The sequence below is a fragment of the Sebastes umbrosus genome, chromosome 4 (genome assembly GCF_015220745.1).
Source record: "Sebastes umbrosus isolate fSebUmb1 chromosome 4, fSebUmb1.pri, whole genome shotgun sequence".
Taxonomy (NCBI): Eukaryota; Metazoa; Chordata; class Actinopteri; order Perciformes; family Sebastidae; genus Sebastes; species Sebastes umbrosus.
Window position 1 is genome coordinate 17408959 of NC_051272.1, and position 17235 is coordinate 17426193.

The 17235-nt window shown below is 37.6% G+C and overlaps 2 protein-coding genes across 4 annotated transcripts; both read right to left on the minus strand.

The window, feature by feature from the left end:
* Positions 1–447: 447 nt before the first annotated feature.
* usp3 (ubiquitin specific peptidase 3) lies at positions 448–11991 on the minus strand. 3 transcript variants are annotated; one of them, XM_037768345.1, is made up of 16 exons: positions 11856–11991; positions 11402–11539; positions 10621–10681; positions 9138–9275; positions 8641–8724; positions 8447–8528; positions 8016–8095; positions 6605–6718; positions 6143–6256; positions 5798–5947; positions 5274–5380; positions 5056–5136; positions 4818–4936; positions 4599–4712; positions 2629–2696; positions 1261–1711 (listed from the first exon to the last, which is right to left on the minus strand). In XM_037768345.1, exons 2-16 carry the CDS (start codon positions 11493–11495, stop codon positions 1261–1263), a joined length of 1857 nt encoding a protein of 618 aa, XP_037624273.1. In that variant the 5' UTR covers positions 11496–11539; positions 11856–11991. The 3 variants fall into 3 exon arrangements, with proteins under 3 accessions (XP_037624274.1, XP_037624273.1, XP_037624272.1); XM_037768344.1 differs by having other exon boundaries at positions 11851–11912; XM_037768346.1 differs by lacking the exon at positions 11856–11991 and having other exon boundaries at positions 448–1711; positions 11402–11844.
* Positions 11992–14927: 2936 nt separating this feature from the next.
* On the minus strand, positions 14928–16615 carry si:dkeyp-73b11.8 (BPTI/Kunitz domain-containing protein; the record flags this gene model as incomplete). Its single annotated transcript, XM_037766953.1, has 4 exons — positions 14928–15116; positions 15237–15315; positions 16171–16215; positions 16354–16615. Coding segments are annotated over 4 exons (471 nt in total), but the record flags the coding sequence as incomplete, so codon positions are not given.
* Positions 16616–17235: the final 620 nt, after the last annotated feature.

Here is a 17235-nt window from a genome sequence, read left to right on the forward strand (position 1 = left end):
ATATTCAGCTTACTATTAGGGTGATAAGGACAAACAGTAAATGTTTACATTTGAGAAGTAAGAATCATTAAATGGTTGGCATTTTTGCATCAAAAATGACTTCAATACTTGATTATCAGAGTAGTTGCAGATTAATATTCTGTTGATCTACTTATCATTTCAGCCGTCTTTCCCTTTGTCCTGCAGTTTACTTTATCTTCTTCAGTATCTTTCAACTATAGTTCACAAATTTGAATCCTACGACAGAATTCAGAGACGGTGAAGCACAAATAAACTCCACTAGGACTGTAAGGGAGATTGTTCCTCATGGTGGGATGACTCTAGGCCTTTATTATTCAGACTTTAGTAATTACAATAATGGGAGCTTCTGCCATTTTAAAAGATTACTAAAATAATAATAACATTAGCACCCAGTGGACAAAATACTTTAACTACATAAAATAGTAATGGTAGAATAAACAACCATGTCTTCCTGTCTACATATTGTCTGGCTGTAGTAATGGTTTAGTGGTGTTCAGAAAAAGGTGAATTTTAAGGTGTTTTTTTCCCCCACAGCTAAAAAAACATCAAACATTTGAAAAAGATTTTTCATTGTATTTTGTCATGTTCACTTTATCTGATACATTTTAAAAGAGAATTTCACCGGGGCCCGTTTCTAAGCCCATTTCAGATCAACATAATGTTAAATTATACTCCAGCATCAATACACACAAACGAAACAATTTAAGAATGATCATTTCTTTCACATTGGTTCTGGTCACGAAGTTATACCAACTTTTCTAAAGCCCTAAGGATCACTTGTCAGTCAATAAATGCATTCTAGATCCTAAAATCTCCCCTAATGACTGGAAACAGTACTATGAGGTTCTCAAGAGGTTGAAATTACAAAATTAGAAAAAGCAATAAACTCCAAATATTGTTACAGTCGATTTCTTCAGTCTAGGCTAAATATTGGACCAACTGAGGTTTTCCAAGGCTACAGCTTTACTTCATTATTTTAAACAATCACCTTTGGAATCTATTACATACAGAGAAGTCTACCTCAACTGAGGAATAAAACATCGAGGAAATAAATGCAAATACTAACGAAATCTCAAGCAGCAAATTATACATGATGCTGTCATGCAGGTCATAAAAAAGAAAATAGTTGCACATACATTAAACTTGGAAATTAACTATTTAAAATCAAGCACTGTGAGAAATGTGATTGAGGTGAAGTCAAAATGGAGTGAGGAGCTGGTCTGAGGCAGTCTGACAGAATCACTGTGCGACGGCTGGTATGGCTTGGCTGGCTTCCTCTGTTGCAGCCTGGTCTGAGGTATCCCTATCTGTCGCAGCCTGCATTGAAGCCGTGTTATGCAATTCAGCCATGTCTTCACCCACATTTTCCAACGCAGCGTTATCTGGGGCCGCCACGTCCTCCTGGGTATTCATGTGTGAGGCTGGCACATCCATCAAAACCATGTCTGTGGCAACCTTGTCCTGAGCAACTGCTTCTGAAGGGCCGCTGCCCGTGGCTGCTGTGTCCACAGCAGGCTTGTTCGTGGCAGTCTTGTCTGCGGCCACCTGTTCAGTCCTCTCCACGTAGAAGAGGATGTAGGCCTTGGCCTTCCTCACTGTGTCCTCATTGGTCAGAGTCACTGTGCTGTCGTTGAAGTGGTACCACCGGCTCTCGTGGCTGCCATATGCTGTATAATGCCCCGATCCAACTCTGTGAACACAGACACATACATCACGTTCTGCTGTCTGGCTTCTTACAAGAATACATTTATTGCTGCTAACGTGAGAGGGACACATTCAGTTCAGCAGTGCAACATCGCCACTCAGAGGCCAGAGGTGAAACAGCACTTTGATGAACAGTTCTTGGCATATCTTAACGCATTTTCAAGGAGTCTTACTCTTATGCCTTTAAGCATTTAGTGGCTACATGAATTTTTAAACTGCAGCTGTCCACAAGGCTTTTCTACAAAACTGCATCTGAATTGTTTATACAGCAACTGGGAGACTGACAGCCAACTGTGGTAGGCAGAGCTGGTCGGCAGATGATGTTTAGATTTGTATTTTTTTTTTCTTCTCCAGCTGTTAATTGTGCTACCATGGTGACAAAGGCACATCTTGCAAGCGTCATCTGTCAGCTGGATGGGGGGAAAAGAACACTTATCGACCCTAAACAGTACTCACACAGGCGAGTAGTGCGCCTACGCAAGGGTGAGACTGTTTATGCAGAATTGTTTTAAATACAGTAATAAGGTTTTAGCAAAAATGCATGTGTTTGGGAAGTAGTGAGCATACGACTAAATAAATGAGACTTGAATCATACTGCACAAGTTGTGTTCAAGGTAACACAAGATGAGTAATTGATATATGAATGGTCATTTTGGGGGTGAATAGTGACATTAGAGCGTGCTAGAGGCCACCAAATTTGGGCTTTTACGGACATAATATTGGCTATTTTCCCCCACTGGCTGTCTACTCCATCTCCTTCTGGAAAGCCCTGGATATATGCAAGATGCTGCTGCAGCACTCTAGATGCTGTTAGTTCTCATTAAAACAGCAAATTATAATCAAACAGAGGAAAATTGAACAAACGTTAATTTCAACTTTTGTGTGTTTACTTCATCTACTCACCCAGATCCATGATGCACTACGACAGCAACAAGGTCGTACAGGCAGCTTCCTGGTAATGAAGTCTCCGGCTGCAAACATAAAAAGACAAGATTTCCTTTCTGGGATCTCAATTCCACCCAAAACATCATGCTTCAAAGATTTACATCTTAAAAGAAGACACGTAGTATCCTGACATGTATGCAAGCTAGAGGTCTCACACACTAGAGTCTGAAAGGTTTCAGGTGAAAATGATGGTACTCTCAAATTCCCCCAAAAATCCTTGGCGGTTCCAGGGTTAGTGTGACAGAGTTCACATGTGTTTTATACGAAGACAAGAGGCTCCACCAACTCCAAAATTATACAACTTAAAGAATAACAACAACAAAAAGGAATAATTTGAAAGGAAACTAAGATAACAGAATCGCCCCTCCTGGAGGCATCAGTTTGGACACTTTAGAGGGGGAACATTTCCATAGTCTTTGACACAGAATGGCCTAAATACATTAAATGCACTACACAATAATCAAATAAAAACTGCATCAGCAGCGAATGCGCACCGCACAGTCATGGAAACAAGTGAGGGCTTCCTACATGGCTGGCTGCAGATCTGTCACCATTAGAGGTATCACCCAGTGATCCAAATAATAAATATGAAATGCACTACAGATGGTGGTACAGTAACAACACAGTTCATTGCCCTTTAAATATCCTCCTTAAATTAACATTTATATTTCTTTATTCCTTTGAACATCAAAGTCTAATGATTATTTTCATTATTGGTTAATCTGTCAACGATTTTCTCGATTAATCCTTTTGTCTATAAAATGTTAGGAAACTGTGAAATATGCCCCCCACAATCTCCCAAAGCCCAATTTGATGTCTTCAAATGTCTTTTATCGTCCGACCAACAGTCCAAAACCCAAAGAAAACCAGCAAATCCTCACATTAGAAACCCTGAATTTTATGCATTATTGCAAAAAAAAATCACTGATACAAAAATCAACTATCAAAATAGTTGCTGATTAATTTGATGCTGATCAACTAATTGACTGTTTCAGCTCTATTAGTGTGTGTGAACGATGACATTTAAGACAATTCCCATCATTTTCCAGATGCAGTTTATCTTTGGTCGGCCAGCAGAGGCCAACGTTGATCTCTCTGGTTGACAACTCCCAAAACATGTTTTTTCTCTCTGGATATAAATCCATAATCAGCTGACTAACAGGAAAATTCAATTTGAATAAATCACCAGTTTGGCAAAGGAGCTATTGTAATTTTTGTATATAAAAAAACCTTCTATATCTTTATTTTAAATAGTGTATTCTTCATGCTGTCTGCGGCTCCTCTGTTTGTGCCCAACTTACAATGCAGCCATTTTAGTTCTCTATATTATCCATATATCATATTTCACAGGCATTACCAAGTCAGTTGTCTAGCATTTCGTTTGAGATCTTTCCATGGTGTGACTAGTGTCTTGACTCCCTTTTGAAGTTACCAAACCATACCCCTTCATTACAAAGGTTTTACTTTGGCAAAAGTACTCTAAGTTCTTGTGGTATTGTGATGTTTCCTACAAGTATGACTGAGCTAACACCAATAAAAACAAGCATGCATTTCTCTTGGAATCTTCCATAACAGCAGACACAGAAAAGCAAAGATGGCTTATTAATACAAGTCTTTGTGAGGATCTTTTTTTGCAAAACTGCAGCTAATTTTCACAGAGTCCTGAAGTGAAAGAGCACAGCTGGCCTCTAACGGTTATTACTGTGTCACTAGTGTGGCCTACGAGCCACGACTGTTTCCTGAATAATCTGCTGCACTTCCATTTTTGTAAATGCATTATTGTTCATCATTTTTTATACTGATTTAAATGTATTTGTAAAAGTCTTGCCGTGGATTTATACCATTTGCTCCTACGCCTTGTCTGAAAAATTATTTAAAAACTATATTATGAAATTCCATGATCCGCATTTCTTCTGTTTTGAGCTCACCTCAAGCAAGTAGCCCCTCATGTCCAGGTCTTTCAGTGGAAACTCCACATAGGTATCCACCTTGTTTCTCAAAAAGGCCGTCCAGTGGAACCTTTTTAGGTGCAGGCACAAAACCTAATAATAGAGGAAATAAAACCTCCAATTACACCCAAAACTATCACAGAATAAACTTTAAAATGATTAAATTGTAATAAAAGAAATGAAAATTTCGGTCTCTACCTTTGGCAGCTTCTGGATCCAGAACTTCTTAGTGGATTTCTGTCGCTTTTTACACTTATGGCAATAGTACAGCTCCGTTTCATCAAGTTCTTCCAGGTCAGTGAAGCTACGTACGCAGTCTAAAACAAAAATAAATCAATAGAAAATGCCGTCATTGATCTCAGCAGTACACAATTAGAAACTAATACTACCAAAAATTGTCTAATTAAGGCATTACCTCTGACAGTGGGAAACTTACCACGTAAGGTGCAGGTCGGCCCTGGCTCCTGGTCTTTACTTCTCTTTTGTCTGAACTGGCTGGGAATGTCCAAAGACAGATCTGAGTAAAAAAAGAACGGACATAAATTCACAGTGCTTTAATGATATACCCCTAAGTAATGTGTGTTCACATTAAATACTGAGCCTTTCCTCAACTTGCTGTACGTGGCTATGCACTAACAAAAGTTGCTGTCTTACCAAGAAATGGATCAAACTTCCGAGATTCAGTTCCACATATCAGGCAGTTGACTTCGTTCTGAAGTATGCCACCAAAATTGGATGTGACAACACTGGCCGTCCCATTTCTGTAAAGAATCAAAAAACAAACCATCAATAAACGAACATTCAAATCTTCTGGTGTTCAATCAGGGCATGATGCAAACATCATATTCTTCTTGTGGACCAGTAAATGTTACAGACTAGTAAATGAAATACAAAAGCATTTTATGATATGATCATTTGATCATTACAACTTCTAAAGGCCAAGAGTACAAACTTAAAACTAGACTGCTTTTAAAAAAGAAAATAAGCAGACACATTAAACCAAAATGCTATAATAAAATGGGATATTGGAACAACAAGAAGAAAGCAGACACTTTCGGAAGACATATCATGGATGACAGCATGTCTACAATGCTAAATGTGTCTACTTTGTCGGTATAAAATCAATTGAAAAACAGGAGAAACACATAAAACATAATTGTAAGTTTATATGGGCTTACATGCAGCATTTGCCCTCTGCAGTGGAGAGGCGGACCCCATCCTGAGGTGAGACTGGGTGAGATGCCCCGTTGCGACTGTACTGGAGCTCCCTGTGGAGGTGGTCCAGCAGGTAACGCATGAACTCATGTGCATCCTGCTGCTGATAGCCCCTGGACACAAAAAACACAGTTACTGTAATAACTCACAATTGTTCCAGTCTGTGATGCATACTGTCTTTTCCATTATATCTTGACTACAATATGCTTCAAACAAATTGACTGAAAACAGAAGTGAAAAGGAAACGGTTTACTGCTCAGCATGAAGAGCTTAATTCTGGCAAATTCTTCTGTGCAATGTTGGCATACCTGAAGCTTGGCATGATTTTCCATATAGCATAAAATAAGGAGTCTGGACTGAAGGCCGTCTGGCTTCCTTGCCACAGGGAACACAGGGTTTTCCTGAACTCCTCCACCAAAGACCTGTTCAACATAAAGCAACCCTGTTACACAACCTGGGACAATCAACATCTAAAGCCTGCCTAAAAGAAAAAAGTTTACGGAATACTTTTCAATACTTGACACACAAACACATACCCAAACTTCATTTCTGTACTATTTAGTGTGTGTCTTTCCAGACTTTCTCTGCAGCAGGATTAAGATAAATACCGCTATTAGGAGCCTCATGAGAAAAGATTTCTGAGACGGTCATCTTCCATGATCACTCACAGTCACAAGAAACAATTTTGTCAATTTTATACTTGCTGAAAATGATTATTAGATCAATACACTCAGCCCATAAATCCTCCCTCCTACAGAAGAGGACCTTACACACTGTTGTCCCCTTGGCTTCGGGTGTGGTACATCCTTCTTCCTGCCGTCTTACCACTGCGTAGAGCCACTGCAGGCAGCTCCTTGAAATAACAGCTGAATTGCTCGATGTTGCTGTCAAAGAAACACATTTTGTTAGAACACCCGCCCCTATCACATCACACTTTTCCGTAAGAAAAACAGACATCAGCCTTGATTACCATGTGACTACCAGTGGTTAATTCAACATAGATAACGAATTACAGGCCTTGCTGACCTTGATGTCAACGGGTGAACGACCTGACTGTAGATACTTGTTATCAGACTGGTGCTACCACTGTGACTCCAAGATAATTTGTATTACAGCTAGAGTAATATGGTTAGTAATAGGAAGAGAGAATAGGACGATGACTGATTTGCACACTATTGATTTTTGTATTAATATAATTTCTAAATGATTTTTGGTATGCATGTATATATATAAATGCATTTGCCTACATGTAGGTGTATATATGGATATGGATATTTCTGTATTGCAATGTGCATGTTGATATATACATATTATATTATTATTCTCATTTAAATATTTCTACTTGTGTATATAATCTCTTTTGTTTCTTGTATATGTATATTTATGTTTATCTGTATGGATGTGTTGTTTTTTTTGTTTTGTTGTTTTTTTATTCCCCTTATCTACAACTACTTGCTTATTTATATTTAATGCTATGTTTGTTACGTTTCTCTTTTTACCGAGAATGTTGTGTTATCGGGGATGGGAGGGACGGTGTTTGTGGATGTTTGTTCTGTTTATTCAAAATGAACAAAAAGCCAATAAACATAATGTGAAAACAAGATGATACAAAGAGGATTCATTGCAGATAAATCAAGTCTGTGTTACATTACTGCTCACCCTCATGCAAATATGTTGGTTGTTTCGATTTACTGATGAATTGAATTATTTATTGACTTTAAGGGGGAAGCCGAGGTTGATATGCAAAGATAATATAAATACAACAACTATACATTCCATATTATATACAACTAGAAATTCACAGCCATGTTTCTGATTTTATCACCATACTGAAATGAATGGAAACTAATGGCTGCCTGTGAAGTAGGAAAACAGATCATGTTTATTTAAAAAAAATCTATGGAATGCGTTGGTAAATGGTCGGCAGTAATATAAAATGTACTCAATATGAAGAAAATGTAAAAACACCAGTCCTGGAAAAATGTCTCTTTGCTGGGAAATCTGTCCTTTGACTGTGTCTTGTTTCCAAGCAGCCTGTGTAATTCCCCTGACTGTGCCCCAGACTGTATTAATAAAGGATGACTGGTCGTGGGGCCCTGGGTCTACAGGGGCAGAGCTACTGAACCATGCTGCAAACTCAGTTTACCACCCACATACTCCATCTTCAGTGCAGAGCCTTACCTGAGGGACTGCAGAATGGCATTCATGAAGCACGTGTTGCCCAAGTTCCTCAGGCCTGTAGCACCTAAAGCCGCCCCGTCCTGACAGAGACAAGTGAAATGCATAAAGATGTGTATATACTGTATATATAAATATACATATACATGTATACAGTATATTTTTCAAAATGCCTTAGGAAAAATCATGATTAAAAAGCAAGTTTTAAGCTAACATTTAAAGATATTGTGGTAGTCACTTGGTGTAAATCTCTATAAAGGCTGCTGTGACTCATTTAATTGGAGCCCAGTGTGAACAAAGACTTGTAAAAGGAAAATTTGAGTTAAGTTTAAGCCGTAGTACAGTCTTTTGTGCCAGAACACAACTATGGAGTGGCTGCAACTTACTGCTTTTTCTTTCAAAAGAAATCAATCATAATATTTTCAGCCACTTACATTGTCTTTCAACAACTTGTTGTCTGAAGCTGGGCTTTCCAGAAGTTTTCTTTTCCTCTGTCTGTCACCCATCATTGCTGGACTGTAAGAGGGCAAACATTGTAGGTGTAATGATGATGGAGTAAAGCAATGAGACAAAATGACATGTTTATCATATAATATTTCAAGACTTCATTCTTGAGATTTGTACTTACTTTTCTAAACTCTGCAGATGTTCCCTCACCTTCTGCACCTGCCCGAGTTTGGTGTCATTGACAACAAAGTCATCACATCTGTAACTAAAAAATCCACATTAGTCAAGACATTGGTCATTTTGGACCCATTAAAACTTTGCATAAGAAGCACAGTATCATAAATATATTACATTGTGTTTCAATTTGGTATCATGTAACATTTAAGTTGAGTGACTTTCATCAAATATTTCTCAATATAGTTCATAAAATTCAGATCACTGCGTTTGGCTTGTAATTAACATGTGATCATTTGTGGCATGTAACCAGAAGAATGTCGGATCACTTACAAAGTACCTGATAAGCTTCAATAAATTACTTAAGCGGATATAAAGAAACATTTGGTTCTTATTACCACAAGATAACCATCCTTTGACCGTTTTTATGACTGTACTGTTGCAGGGTCCCACAGTGAGTCACAGATTGTAGACGTAGATACGTTGGTCATGAAGGACACTCACCAAAACACGCTGTAGTTGCTGCAGTCCATGCAGACAGAATGATGGGATTTCTCTTTCTCCTGTTTCTCGCCCTTCTTTTGATTAATGCCAACGACTTGACTCTCTTCAAAGTGTTTCTTTGCATGTCCATTGACATATCTATATAGAAAGAGATTACTTTATTACACACAACATATGGAACTACCAGAAATTAATCTAATATTTATTGCTGGCCTAAGTTATGCTGACAAATTTTATCAAAAGAATCTGCCCAGAAAAATAGATATTGCAGTTTTCATCTTGAGAACAACTACGGTGCTCCTCATCGACCAGAGCATCTGTTGTTATGAAAGAAAAATCCCTGATGATCTTTGAAAGTTGTTAAACACAACATGCTAATGTTTTGACAGTATTTCAAGAATCCTCAAAGATTATTCTTACCATCTGGATAAAAAAATTGTGTGTCAGCTGCACAATAAAAACGATTATAACCCATTTGCCAAGCTCAGACAACATTACATTCCCTTGTCCAAACAATGATGGTAACTTGAACTTGGACTATAGGCTGATAACATGCCGCTGATACGCCAAAACAAACAAAATGGGTAAATTATTTTTATTTATTACTTAAAGGCTACATGCCTCTGTTTTTTGTAATGTTCAAATGTTTTTAATAAAAGAGTACGAGTTGAATTACATGGGATTTATTGTTGTTGTTTTTTACTGTGGTATCGAATTGGTATCGAGAATCGTGGAAATTCACTGGTATTGTTATCGACTACTAGATTTCTGGTAATCGTGACATCCCTAGATCTGTAGACTAAAAATCTTAACTTATGTATTGCAACCCTTACATGGTTGTATAATTAAAAAACGGTCACCTAAAGCAAAAGGACTGAGACTCACCAGAGTATTAGCTACTTAAAGGTCCCATATTATAAAAAAGTGAGATTTTTAAGTTGTTTTATTATAAAGCAGGCTTATGTCCTATATAAATATAGTGAATGTATTGAAAAACTCAATCCACAGGGAAATACACACAGCCCGTATTCAGAAACTTTGCATTTGAAACAAGCAGTCATGATATCTGCCCATTCGTGATGTCACGAATATACAATATTTAGACCCTTGACACAGTTTTAGTCGTAAACATTCTAAATGTGTCCCAGTTTATTTCCTGTTGCAGTGTATGTAAATGTCATCAGCTGACAGGAAGTACACATGGACCCAAGCTGTTGCCTAGCAATGCAATTCTATTGCAATTCCGTCAAAATGCACTAAAACGGAGCGTTTCAGACACAGGGGTAAATACAGGCATATTCAGGCTGACAGTATGAGGAAAATAAAGTTTTTTTTTAACATTAAAGCATGTAAACATGTTCTAGTAGAAACACAAAATACAAGTATAAACCTGAAAATTAGCATAATATGGGACCTTTAAGTGTAGTATGTTTGCTACTCTGACTATAGCTTTAGTTGTCAACATAAACGACAACAAACCTACCTTCCACAATGGACCATCAGACAGGTAAGGCAAATCCATGGACTTTTATTGGACCTACAAACTGGAGATAAAAGATGAAGTCTAAATTAAGAAGAGTACAGTTTAACAGGACAATGTATTGCTGTGATTTTTCTTTTGAAATGACTATTCCTTCATGTGTTCATTGTGATCTGCCCTTGTGATAGCTGTTGTGTTGACTTGTAATCAAAATCTTGGGAGTTTACATTTAATTTTTGTAAAGAATTTTTTCCTAATTTCTTCATATGTGATATACATTGTAGCAGGAAATGTTGCTCTGTCTCCACCTGTCTCTCTGGACAGAGCTGTCTCTCTCTCTCTACCTGTCTCTCTGTCTCTACCTGTCTCTGTGGACAGAGCTGACACAGCCTGTCTTCTCTAGGCAGCCAGGTCTGTCTCTCTCTCTCTACCTGTCTCCACCTGTCTCCGTGGACAGAGCTGACACAGCCTGTCTTCTCTAGGCAGCCAGGTCTCTCTCTCTCTCTACCTGTCTCTCTGTCTCTGTGGACAGAGCTGACACAGCCTGTCTTCTCTAGGGCAGCCAGGTCTGTCTCTCTCTCTCTACCTGTCTCCACCTGTCTCCGTGGACAGAGCTGACACAGCCTGTCTTCTCTAAAGCAGCCAGGTCTCCCTGTGTCGGCCAGTCTCTATGGCCAGGCTCTATCTAACATTAGCTGTGTGGCAGTATATCAGGAAAGGCTGGGATCCAAAATGATTGCAAAGAAACACCTGTAATGTATGCATCCATTAAAGTCTATCTTACCGCTGCAGCACCAGGAGGACGGAGCACCGTTACCAGGGAACCGGGAGGTCTCAGCAGGACAGCTCACGTTTGAGTTCAGATGAGGGCACTCCATCAGTCCACAGTTGTAGTAGTAAGTCAGCTAATGTTAGCCAACACCTACAACACCAACCAGGAACAAGGCAGCGATAACAATAGTCAGCCAGTTAACCTGTATCCTAGATACTAGCTAGCTAACGTTAGCCGACCAACTACTTCTGCTCAAGAACGCACGTTTTTCTGTCTTTTCCTGTCTTTTCAACACCGTTTGACTATACTTCTCGCATCATTTCAGTAGTAACAGCAGCTTACAGAACATTAAAGGTAACGCCGGTTCCACCCGGACATGTTGTAAGTTAAAATAGTAAGCTTTGGTGTGTATAAGGTACTAAAGATCACTGCTGGCGTTTGCCACAAACAAATGGAAATACCTTACAGGAAGTGACGTCGTTCTCTGCCGGCTCGGCCGTTTGCCAGAAAACCAATCAAAGATGAAAAAGCTTCGGAGAGTTGCGTTTAAGTACTTCCTTCTTCGCTTTTACATTTCCCCAGCAAACCAATCAAAGATGAAAAAGCTTCTGAGAGTTACGTGTAACTATTTCCTTCTTCGCTTTTACATTCCCCGGTGCCACTTAGAGAGACACTGTAGGTGCCTCTTATTTGGGTCCGCAAGTCTTTACTATTATATTTATACCTACTGACATGTAGAAATTCTAATATTTAACCTAATTAAGCCGTGATGTGAGACTTAAATTTGTTTAGAAGTGTAACTGCCTCGCTTATGATGGTTTGTATGATATACAGCATGTTATTTCCAATCTTCTCTTGACTAAAATATAGCATTAGGCCCATCAAACATATATACTGTATATATATATATATATATATATATATAGAGAGAGAGAGAGAGAGAGATAGATATATAGATATATATATTATTATTATTTTTTATTTTTTTATTTTTTTTATTTAGTGAAGCAAGACAAAACAGGTGAAATTTGACAAGACAAACAGAAACAAACAAAATAGAAAAATAAATAAATAAAATACATCAGGTAACATATTTATGTTATATTTATTTATTTTAACATTCATCTTAAGTTTCTCATGTAGAAAGTTGGCTACATCAGCATTCTTGTATATATATACAGTGAAAGAATAGATGGGAAATACTCTCTTTTTCAAGTCTACAGAAATCACACTTACAATCATTATAATAATATATGATGACTGCTAAAATGGTTGAGCGGACATGAATCAGTTGCTGTTACTGATAAAAGTATGTAATTCAATTACATTTCACTCCTTTATGACTGTTACCTTGTTGTTGTAAGGGAGCTTGTTCACCCCACTGATCCCTTAGAGCTATGCCGGTGAGAGGCAACTCCTGGCAGGTTTACCAAACCGGACAGGTATAGGGCGAGGGGTCAGACAAAACACAGTCAAAACTGCCTCTTGACCATGGAGCTTTTAGAAAAATGGTCTACGACCACTGCAGATAACTGGTGGAAACGACAGTTTGGGCTAATCACCCACCCTGCTGTCAAATAAATGATTACAGAAACCGAAACTATGGATACTTACCTTGAAATTGACCTAAGCCTAACTGACGACCCTCAAATGGGACCCATGAACCCCCTGGGGCAAACTCAACAGAGACCTCAAGGGGGGAAAAGTCTGCTGATGCTTAAGTCAAGAACGAGAATTGGATGCTGAATTGTTAGAACATTATACCAGACAGGAAAACTGGAAACAAACATAACAAGACAAACTCTGGACTACAACCCACAAGGAAAGAGGAAGCCAGGGAAACCAAAAAACAACTGGAGACGGTGCACGCTCGACGAGCTAAATAAGATCGGGACCTCCTGGCAGGAAGCAAAGATCACTGCACAGAAGAGAGTGAGGTGGAGATCCATGGTGGACGCCCATGCTCCGGGCCAAGAGGATTAAGAAGAAGAAGAAAAATTCAATTACAGTTACTGATCAAAATGTTGGTGATTACAAAAGGGGTTACATCGAAGTATATTATTTTTTGGTAACAAGCTTATATAACATCCATGCTGTTGCTCTGTTCCAATCTTAATTCAAGTTATTTTGAAGAAGTTTTAATACAAGTTTGACAGTAATCAGTGTTCAGTACTATTGTGAGGTTTACACGTCCTGGTCTAAGTTTATGTTTTAAGGAATTTTCAGCTTTATTGGCCAGTTTAAGACATTTGTTAGATCAAGTAATCAAATGTAATTATTTACATTACTTTGATGAAGTAATTAAAATAGTTACATTACTTATTACATTTTTAACAGGGTAAATAATAATCTGTAATGTATTACATTTCAACCGTCCCAACACTGTATATCAAATATTAGGCTATATATTCATCCCCATCTTTCCATACAGGGGATGGGATCTCGACCTCAAGGGAATATTAGCTTTTTATTTACTCAAAGATTAACTTTTACAAAGTGCCTGCATTCATCAAATCAATGATGATAATCAGATGTTTTATGTATATTTACACCATATACAGTGAAAAACAAAAACTAAATGGAACTCCACCAGAACATTTCTCCGTAAAATAAGACAACATACCAGTGATTCTTTTGCAAAACTGCTTTTATATCCCAAACATCAGCATTTGATATTACAGCCGCACATTTTAGGATAAATGTGAAAAAAATCTGAAAAGTTGTTTTTTGTTGAGATGTTTACAGCCTAAAACAAAAGACTCACAAACGCTGAGCAGGAAAACATAATAACAGAGTGTGCAGTGGGCATCACTTCACAAAAACACCTCTAAATATATGTGTTGGGTTTAGAATTGGCACATGCCTTCAGGAGACTTCAGACAGTTTTCAGCAGATCTTCGAGCCAGGTAATGATGCAGTTATATTTTGGAAACATTGACATGTTACGAGACCACGTTGTTAAAAGCATTTCAGGTAACTTCTTCGTTCTGCTCCTGTTTATACTTGAGTGTCATAAAAAAACTCTGACTTGCTTCTAATGGAAACATTTCCCAAAAGGTTTGATGATGGATGTGTTTTCTAGGGCAGCACTTACCAATGAATTTAATTAATAACTGATGTGCCGACTGTTTTCTCAATTAATCATTTGGTCTATAAAATGTGTGAAAAATGTCACAATTTCTTGGATCCAAAATAATTTTGTCAGGGGGCCAAGAGTCCTAAACCCAATTATATTTTTTATTATCACATAAGGCAAAGTAAAGCAGGAAATCCTCACAACTGAAAAGCTGGAACAACGGAAACCTCAACAGTCAAAATTGTTGCTGATGAATCAACTAATCAATTAATTGACTAATCGTTTCAGCTCTGGTTTCTTTTGATTACACTTTGACTGATCAGATTGGTTTTATATTGCTGAATGAAAGTACACAATAAAGCTCCAGAAAAATACAACTTAAGAAACTTTGGTGAGACAAAAATAGAAAATTGAACAAAATTGTAATGGCTATTACATGTCAGTAAAAAAAAAAGATCTAAATTCAACTTAAATGTTTTAATCAGTTGATATGTGTGGTATCAAGACTGGTAGAGTTATAATACAAAACTAAAGACTCCACATGTTGCTATCGAGGTGATGTGATTTTATGCCACTTCAGTCCCCTTCTCCTGAAGAGGTACTTCAGGGTCTTTACTTTTCCCTGATGACTTCTTCTTGGGGTTCTTTTTCCTAGTACAAGACAATATTAAGATAATTACAGGAGGGTCGTCATTAACTGTAAGAAATGCTTTTCATTTGTAGTCCGTCATCATTCTTTATGTAAAGACAAATAAAAAACAACCCTCTTACTTTGACTGAATGGTCAAGACGGTCACAGTTATGAAGATACCGGCAACAATGAGAGCGAGCAGAACGCCACAGATGATTGCTGTTGAAGAGGACAACAGTGTAACAGATGAGTAGGATTCATGAAGATTAAATACTAACATTCGAACAAAAAAAGTATATAACAATATTTGTAAACTTTTGTTTTGGTTCTTTTATATATACAGTATGTAATAATAATGTATACATCCCAAAATAGCCCATGAAATAAGGAATAATCCCACAACATTAGTCATTATTTATATTCAACATGAATTATTATTAGTTATTATCAGACTGATATCGCTGTTATGTGTAGAGGTGCGTGTGTGTACAGTAGTGGGGCTGCGATGCTGTCCCGAAACTTTGAATACCTTCGAATATTCTCATCAAAGCTTCGGAGCCCAAAAAATGGTATTTGGGACAGCCCTACTTAAAACCTACATATTCAGCCAGGCCTTTGATTAAGAAGGGTTATTATGTTATTCAATTATTTTATTGTATTTAAGTTGTAAACATTTGTTTTTATTATTGTTATTTTATTCATCACTTATTTTATTGTATTTAATTTGCATAATTTTGCTCTATTTTATTGTTATTTTATTAATGTAGTTTTTACTTCACACTGTTTTACTACTGTTATTGTAGTTTTTAATTCTATTTTATTACATTTTTATAATTTTATTGTCTCGTGTGGATTTGTCTCAAATTATCAAATTGTTGAATTGTTTTGATCTTTTCTGTTGTTTTCATGGTCCACACTTGTTCTGTCTTATTTTTGGCTCGTCAGTCATCTGTGAAGCACTTTGAACTGCACTAACCTGTATGAAAGTTGCTATACAAAACAGTTTGATCGATTGTTTTTTATGCACATAAACTAAAACAGGGATCTGTTCTGTTTCATTGTGTGTCTACTGACCAATAGGAGTGTCTGACTCCACCTCCTCTTCTTCGTCGCCCTCATCTTAGAACAAAAACAATTGACAAAACATATTTTCAATAGTGTCATTACTGACTCATCACTGACATTTTAAAACATGCATTGACACATTGATATATTAACATGTGTAATTATGAACAAATGTGTACATATAGTGCTCACCGTGAATGCCATCACAGGTGGCGTTGCAGCTGCCGTGGTCAAAAAATCTGTTTCCGTTTCCAAAGCATCCGGTCCAGAGGAACTTTTTGCATTTGTCATGAATAGAATCGTAGTAGTATCTCAAATGCTGAGCCTGGCATCCACCTGCGGCCTTTTTAAGGTGGCAAGCTTGGGACACTGTAAAGAGAAAATCCCCATAGAAGCAGTCATAGCAGTGGTTGCAGTTTATTAACAATACTAATATTATATATATATATTCAAAAGAAAATTAAAACTTTATCCAGCAGTTTATAAAAGCCTCAGGTGTATTCATTCACACTTCCATCTGTCTTGAGTGAGTAGTCCTGCTCTTTCACCACTTGGTGGCGCATTGCTAACACTCATGCTGACACGTGTCTTTCCTGCAGTCTCTGAGGATATAAAGTAATTAGGTGGAATAAGTAAAACTATTTGGGTCTATTCAAGTGATACGCAAAATAGCATTGGCATTGATGTCATGAAGATTTTGTGGTCATATAATGAACATGCTCCTCTTCAGACAATGATAATCTGGTTGAGGCAGGTCTCAACTAGACTCTCTCTCTCTCTCTCTCTTTCCCTCAGTTGCGATAGAGGAGGCTTGATGATGATGGTTTCCTTTCATGGTCCTACAGGCCATAAAACTCTACCTCGTTAGCCAGTTCATGTTCCAAAGTCCTCCGACAACAACCAGGAAGGACAGTTGTTGTTTTTTTTAAGTTACATTAGACATTTAGTTAGTGGTGAATAAAGATGAATTGTTATATTAATATTAGTATTTCAAAGTATCTTACCATCCATGGGGTAGAGACTCTCTGCTTTGATGGAACAGTTTCTTATGCACTCTCTTTCATTCAGAAAACG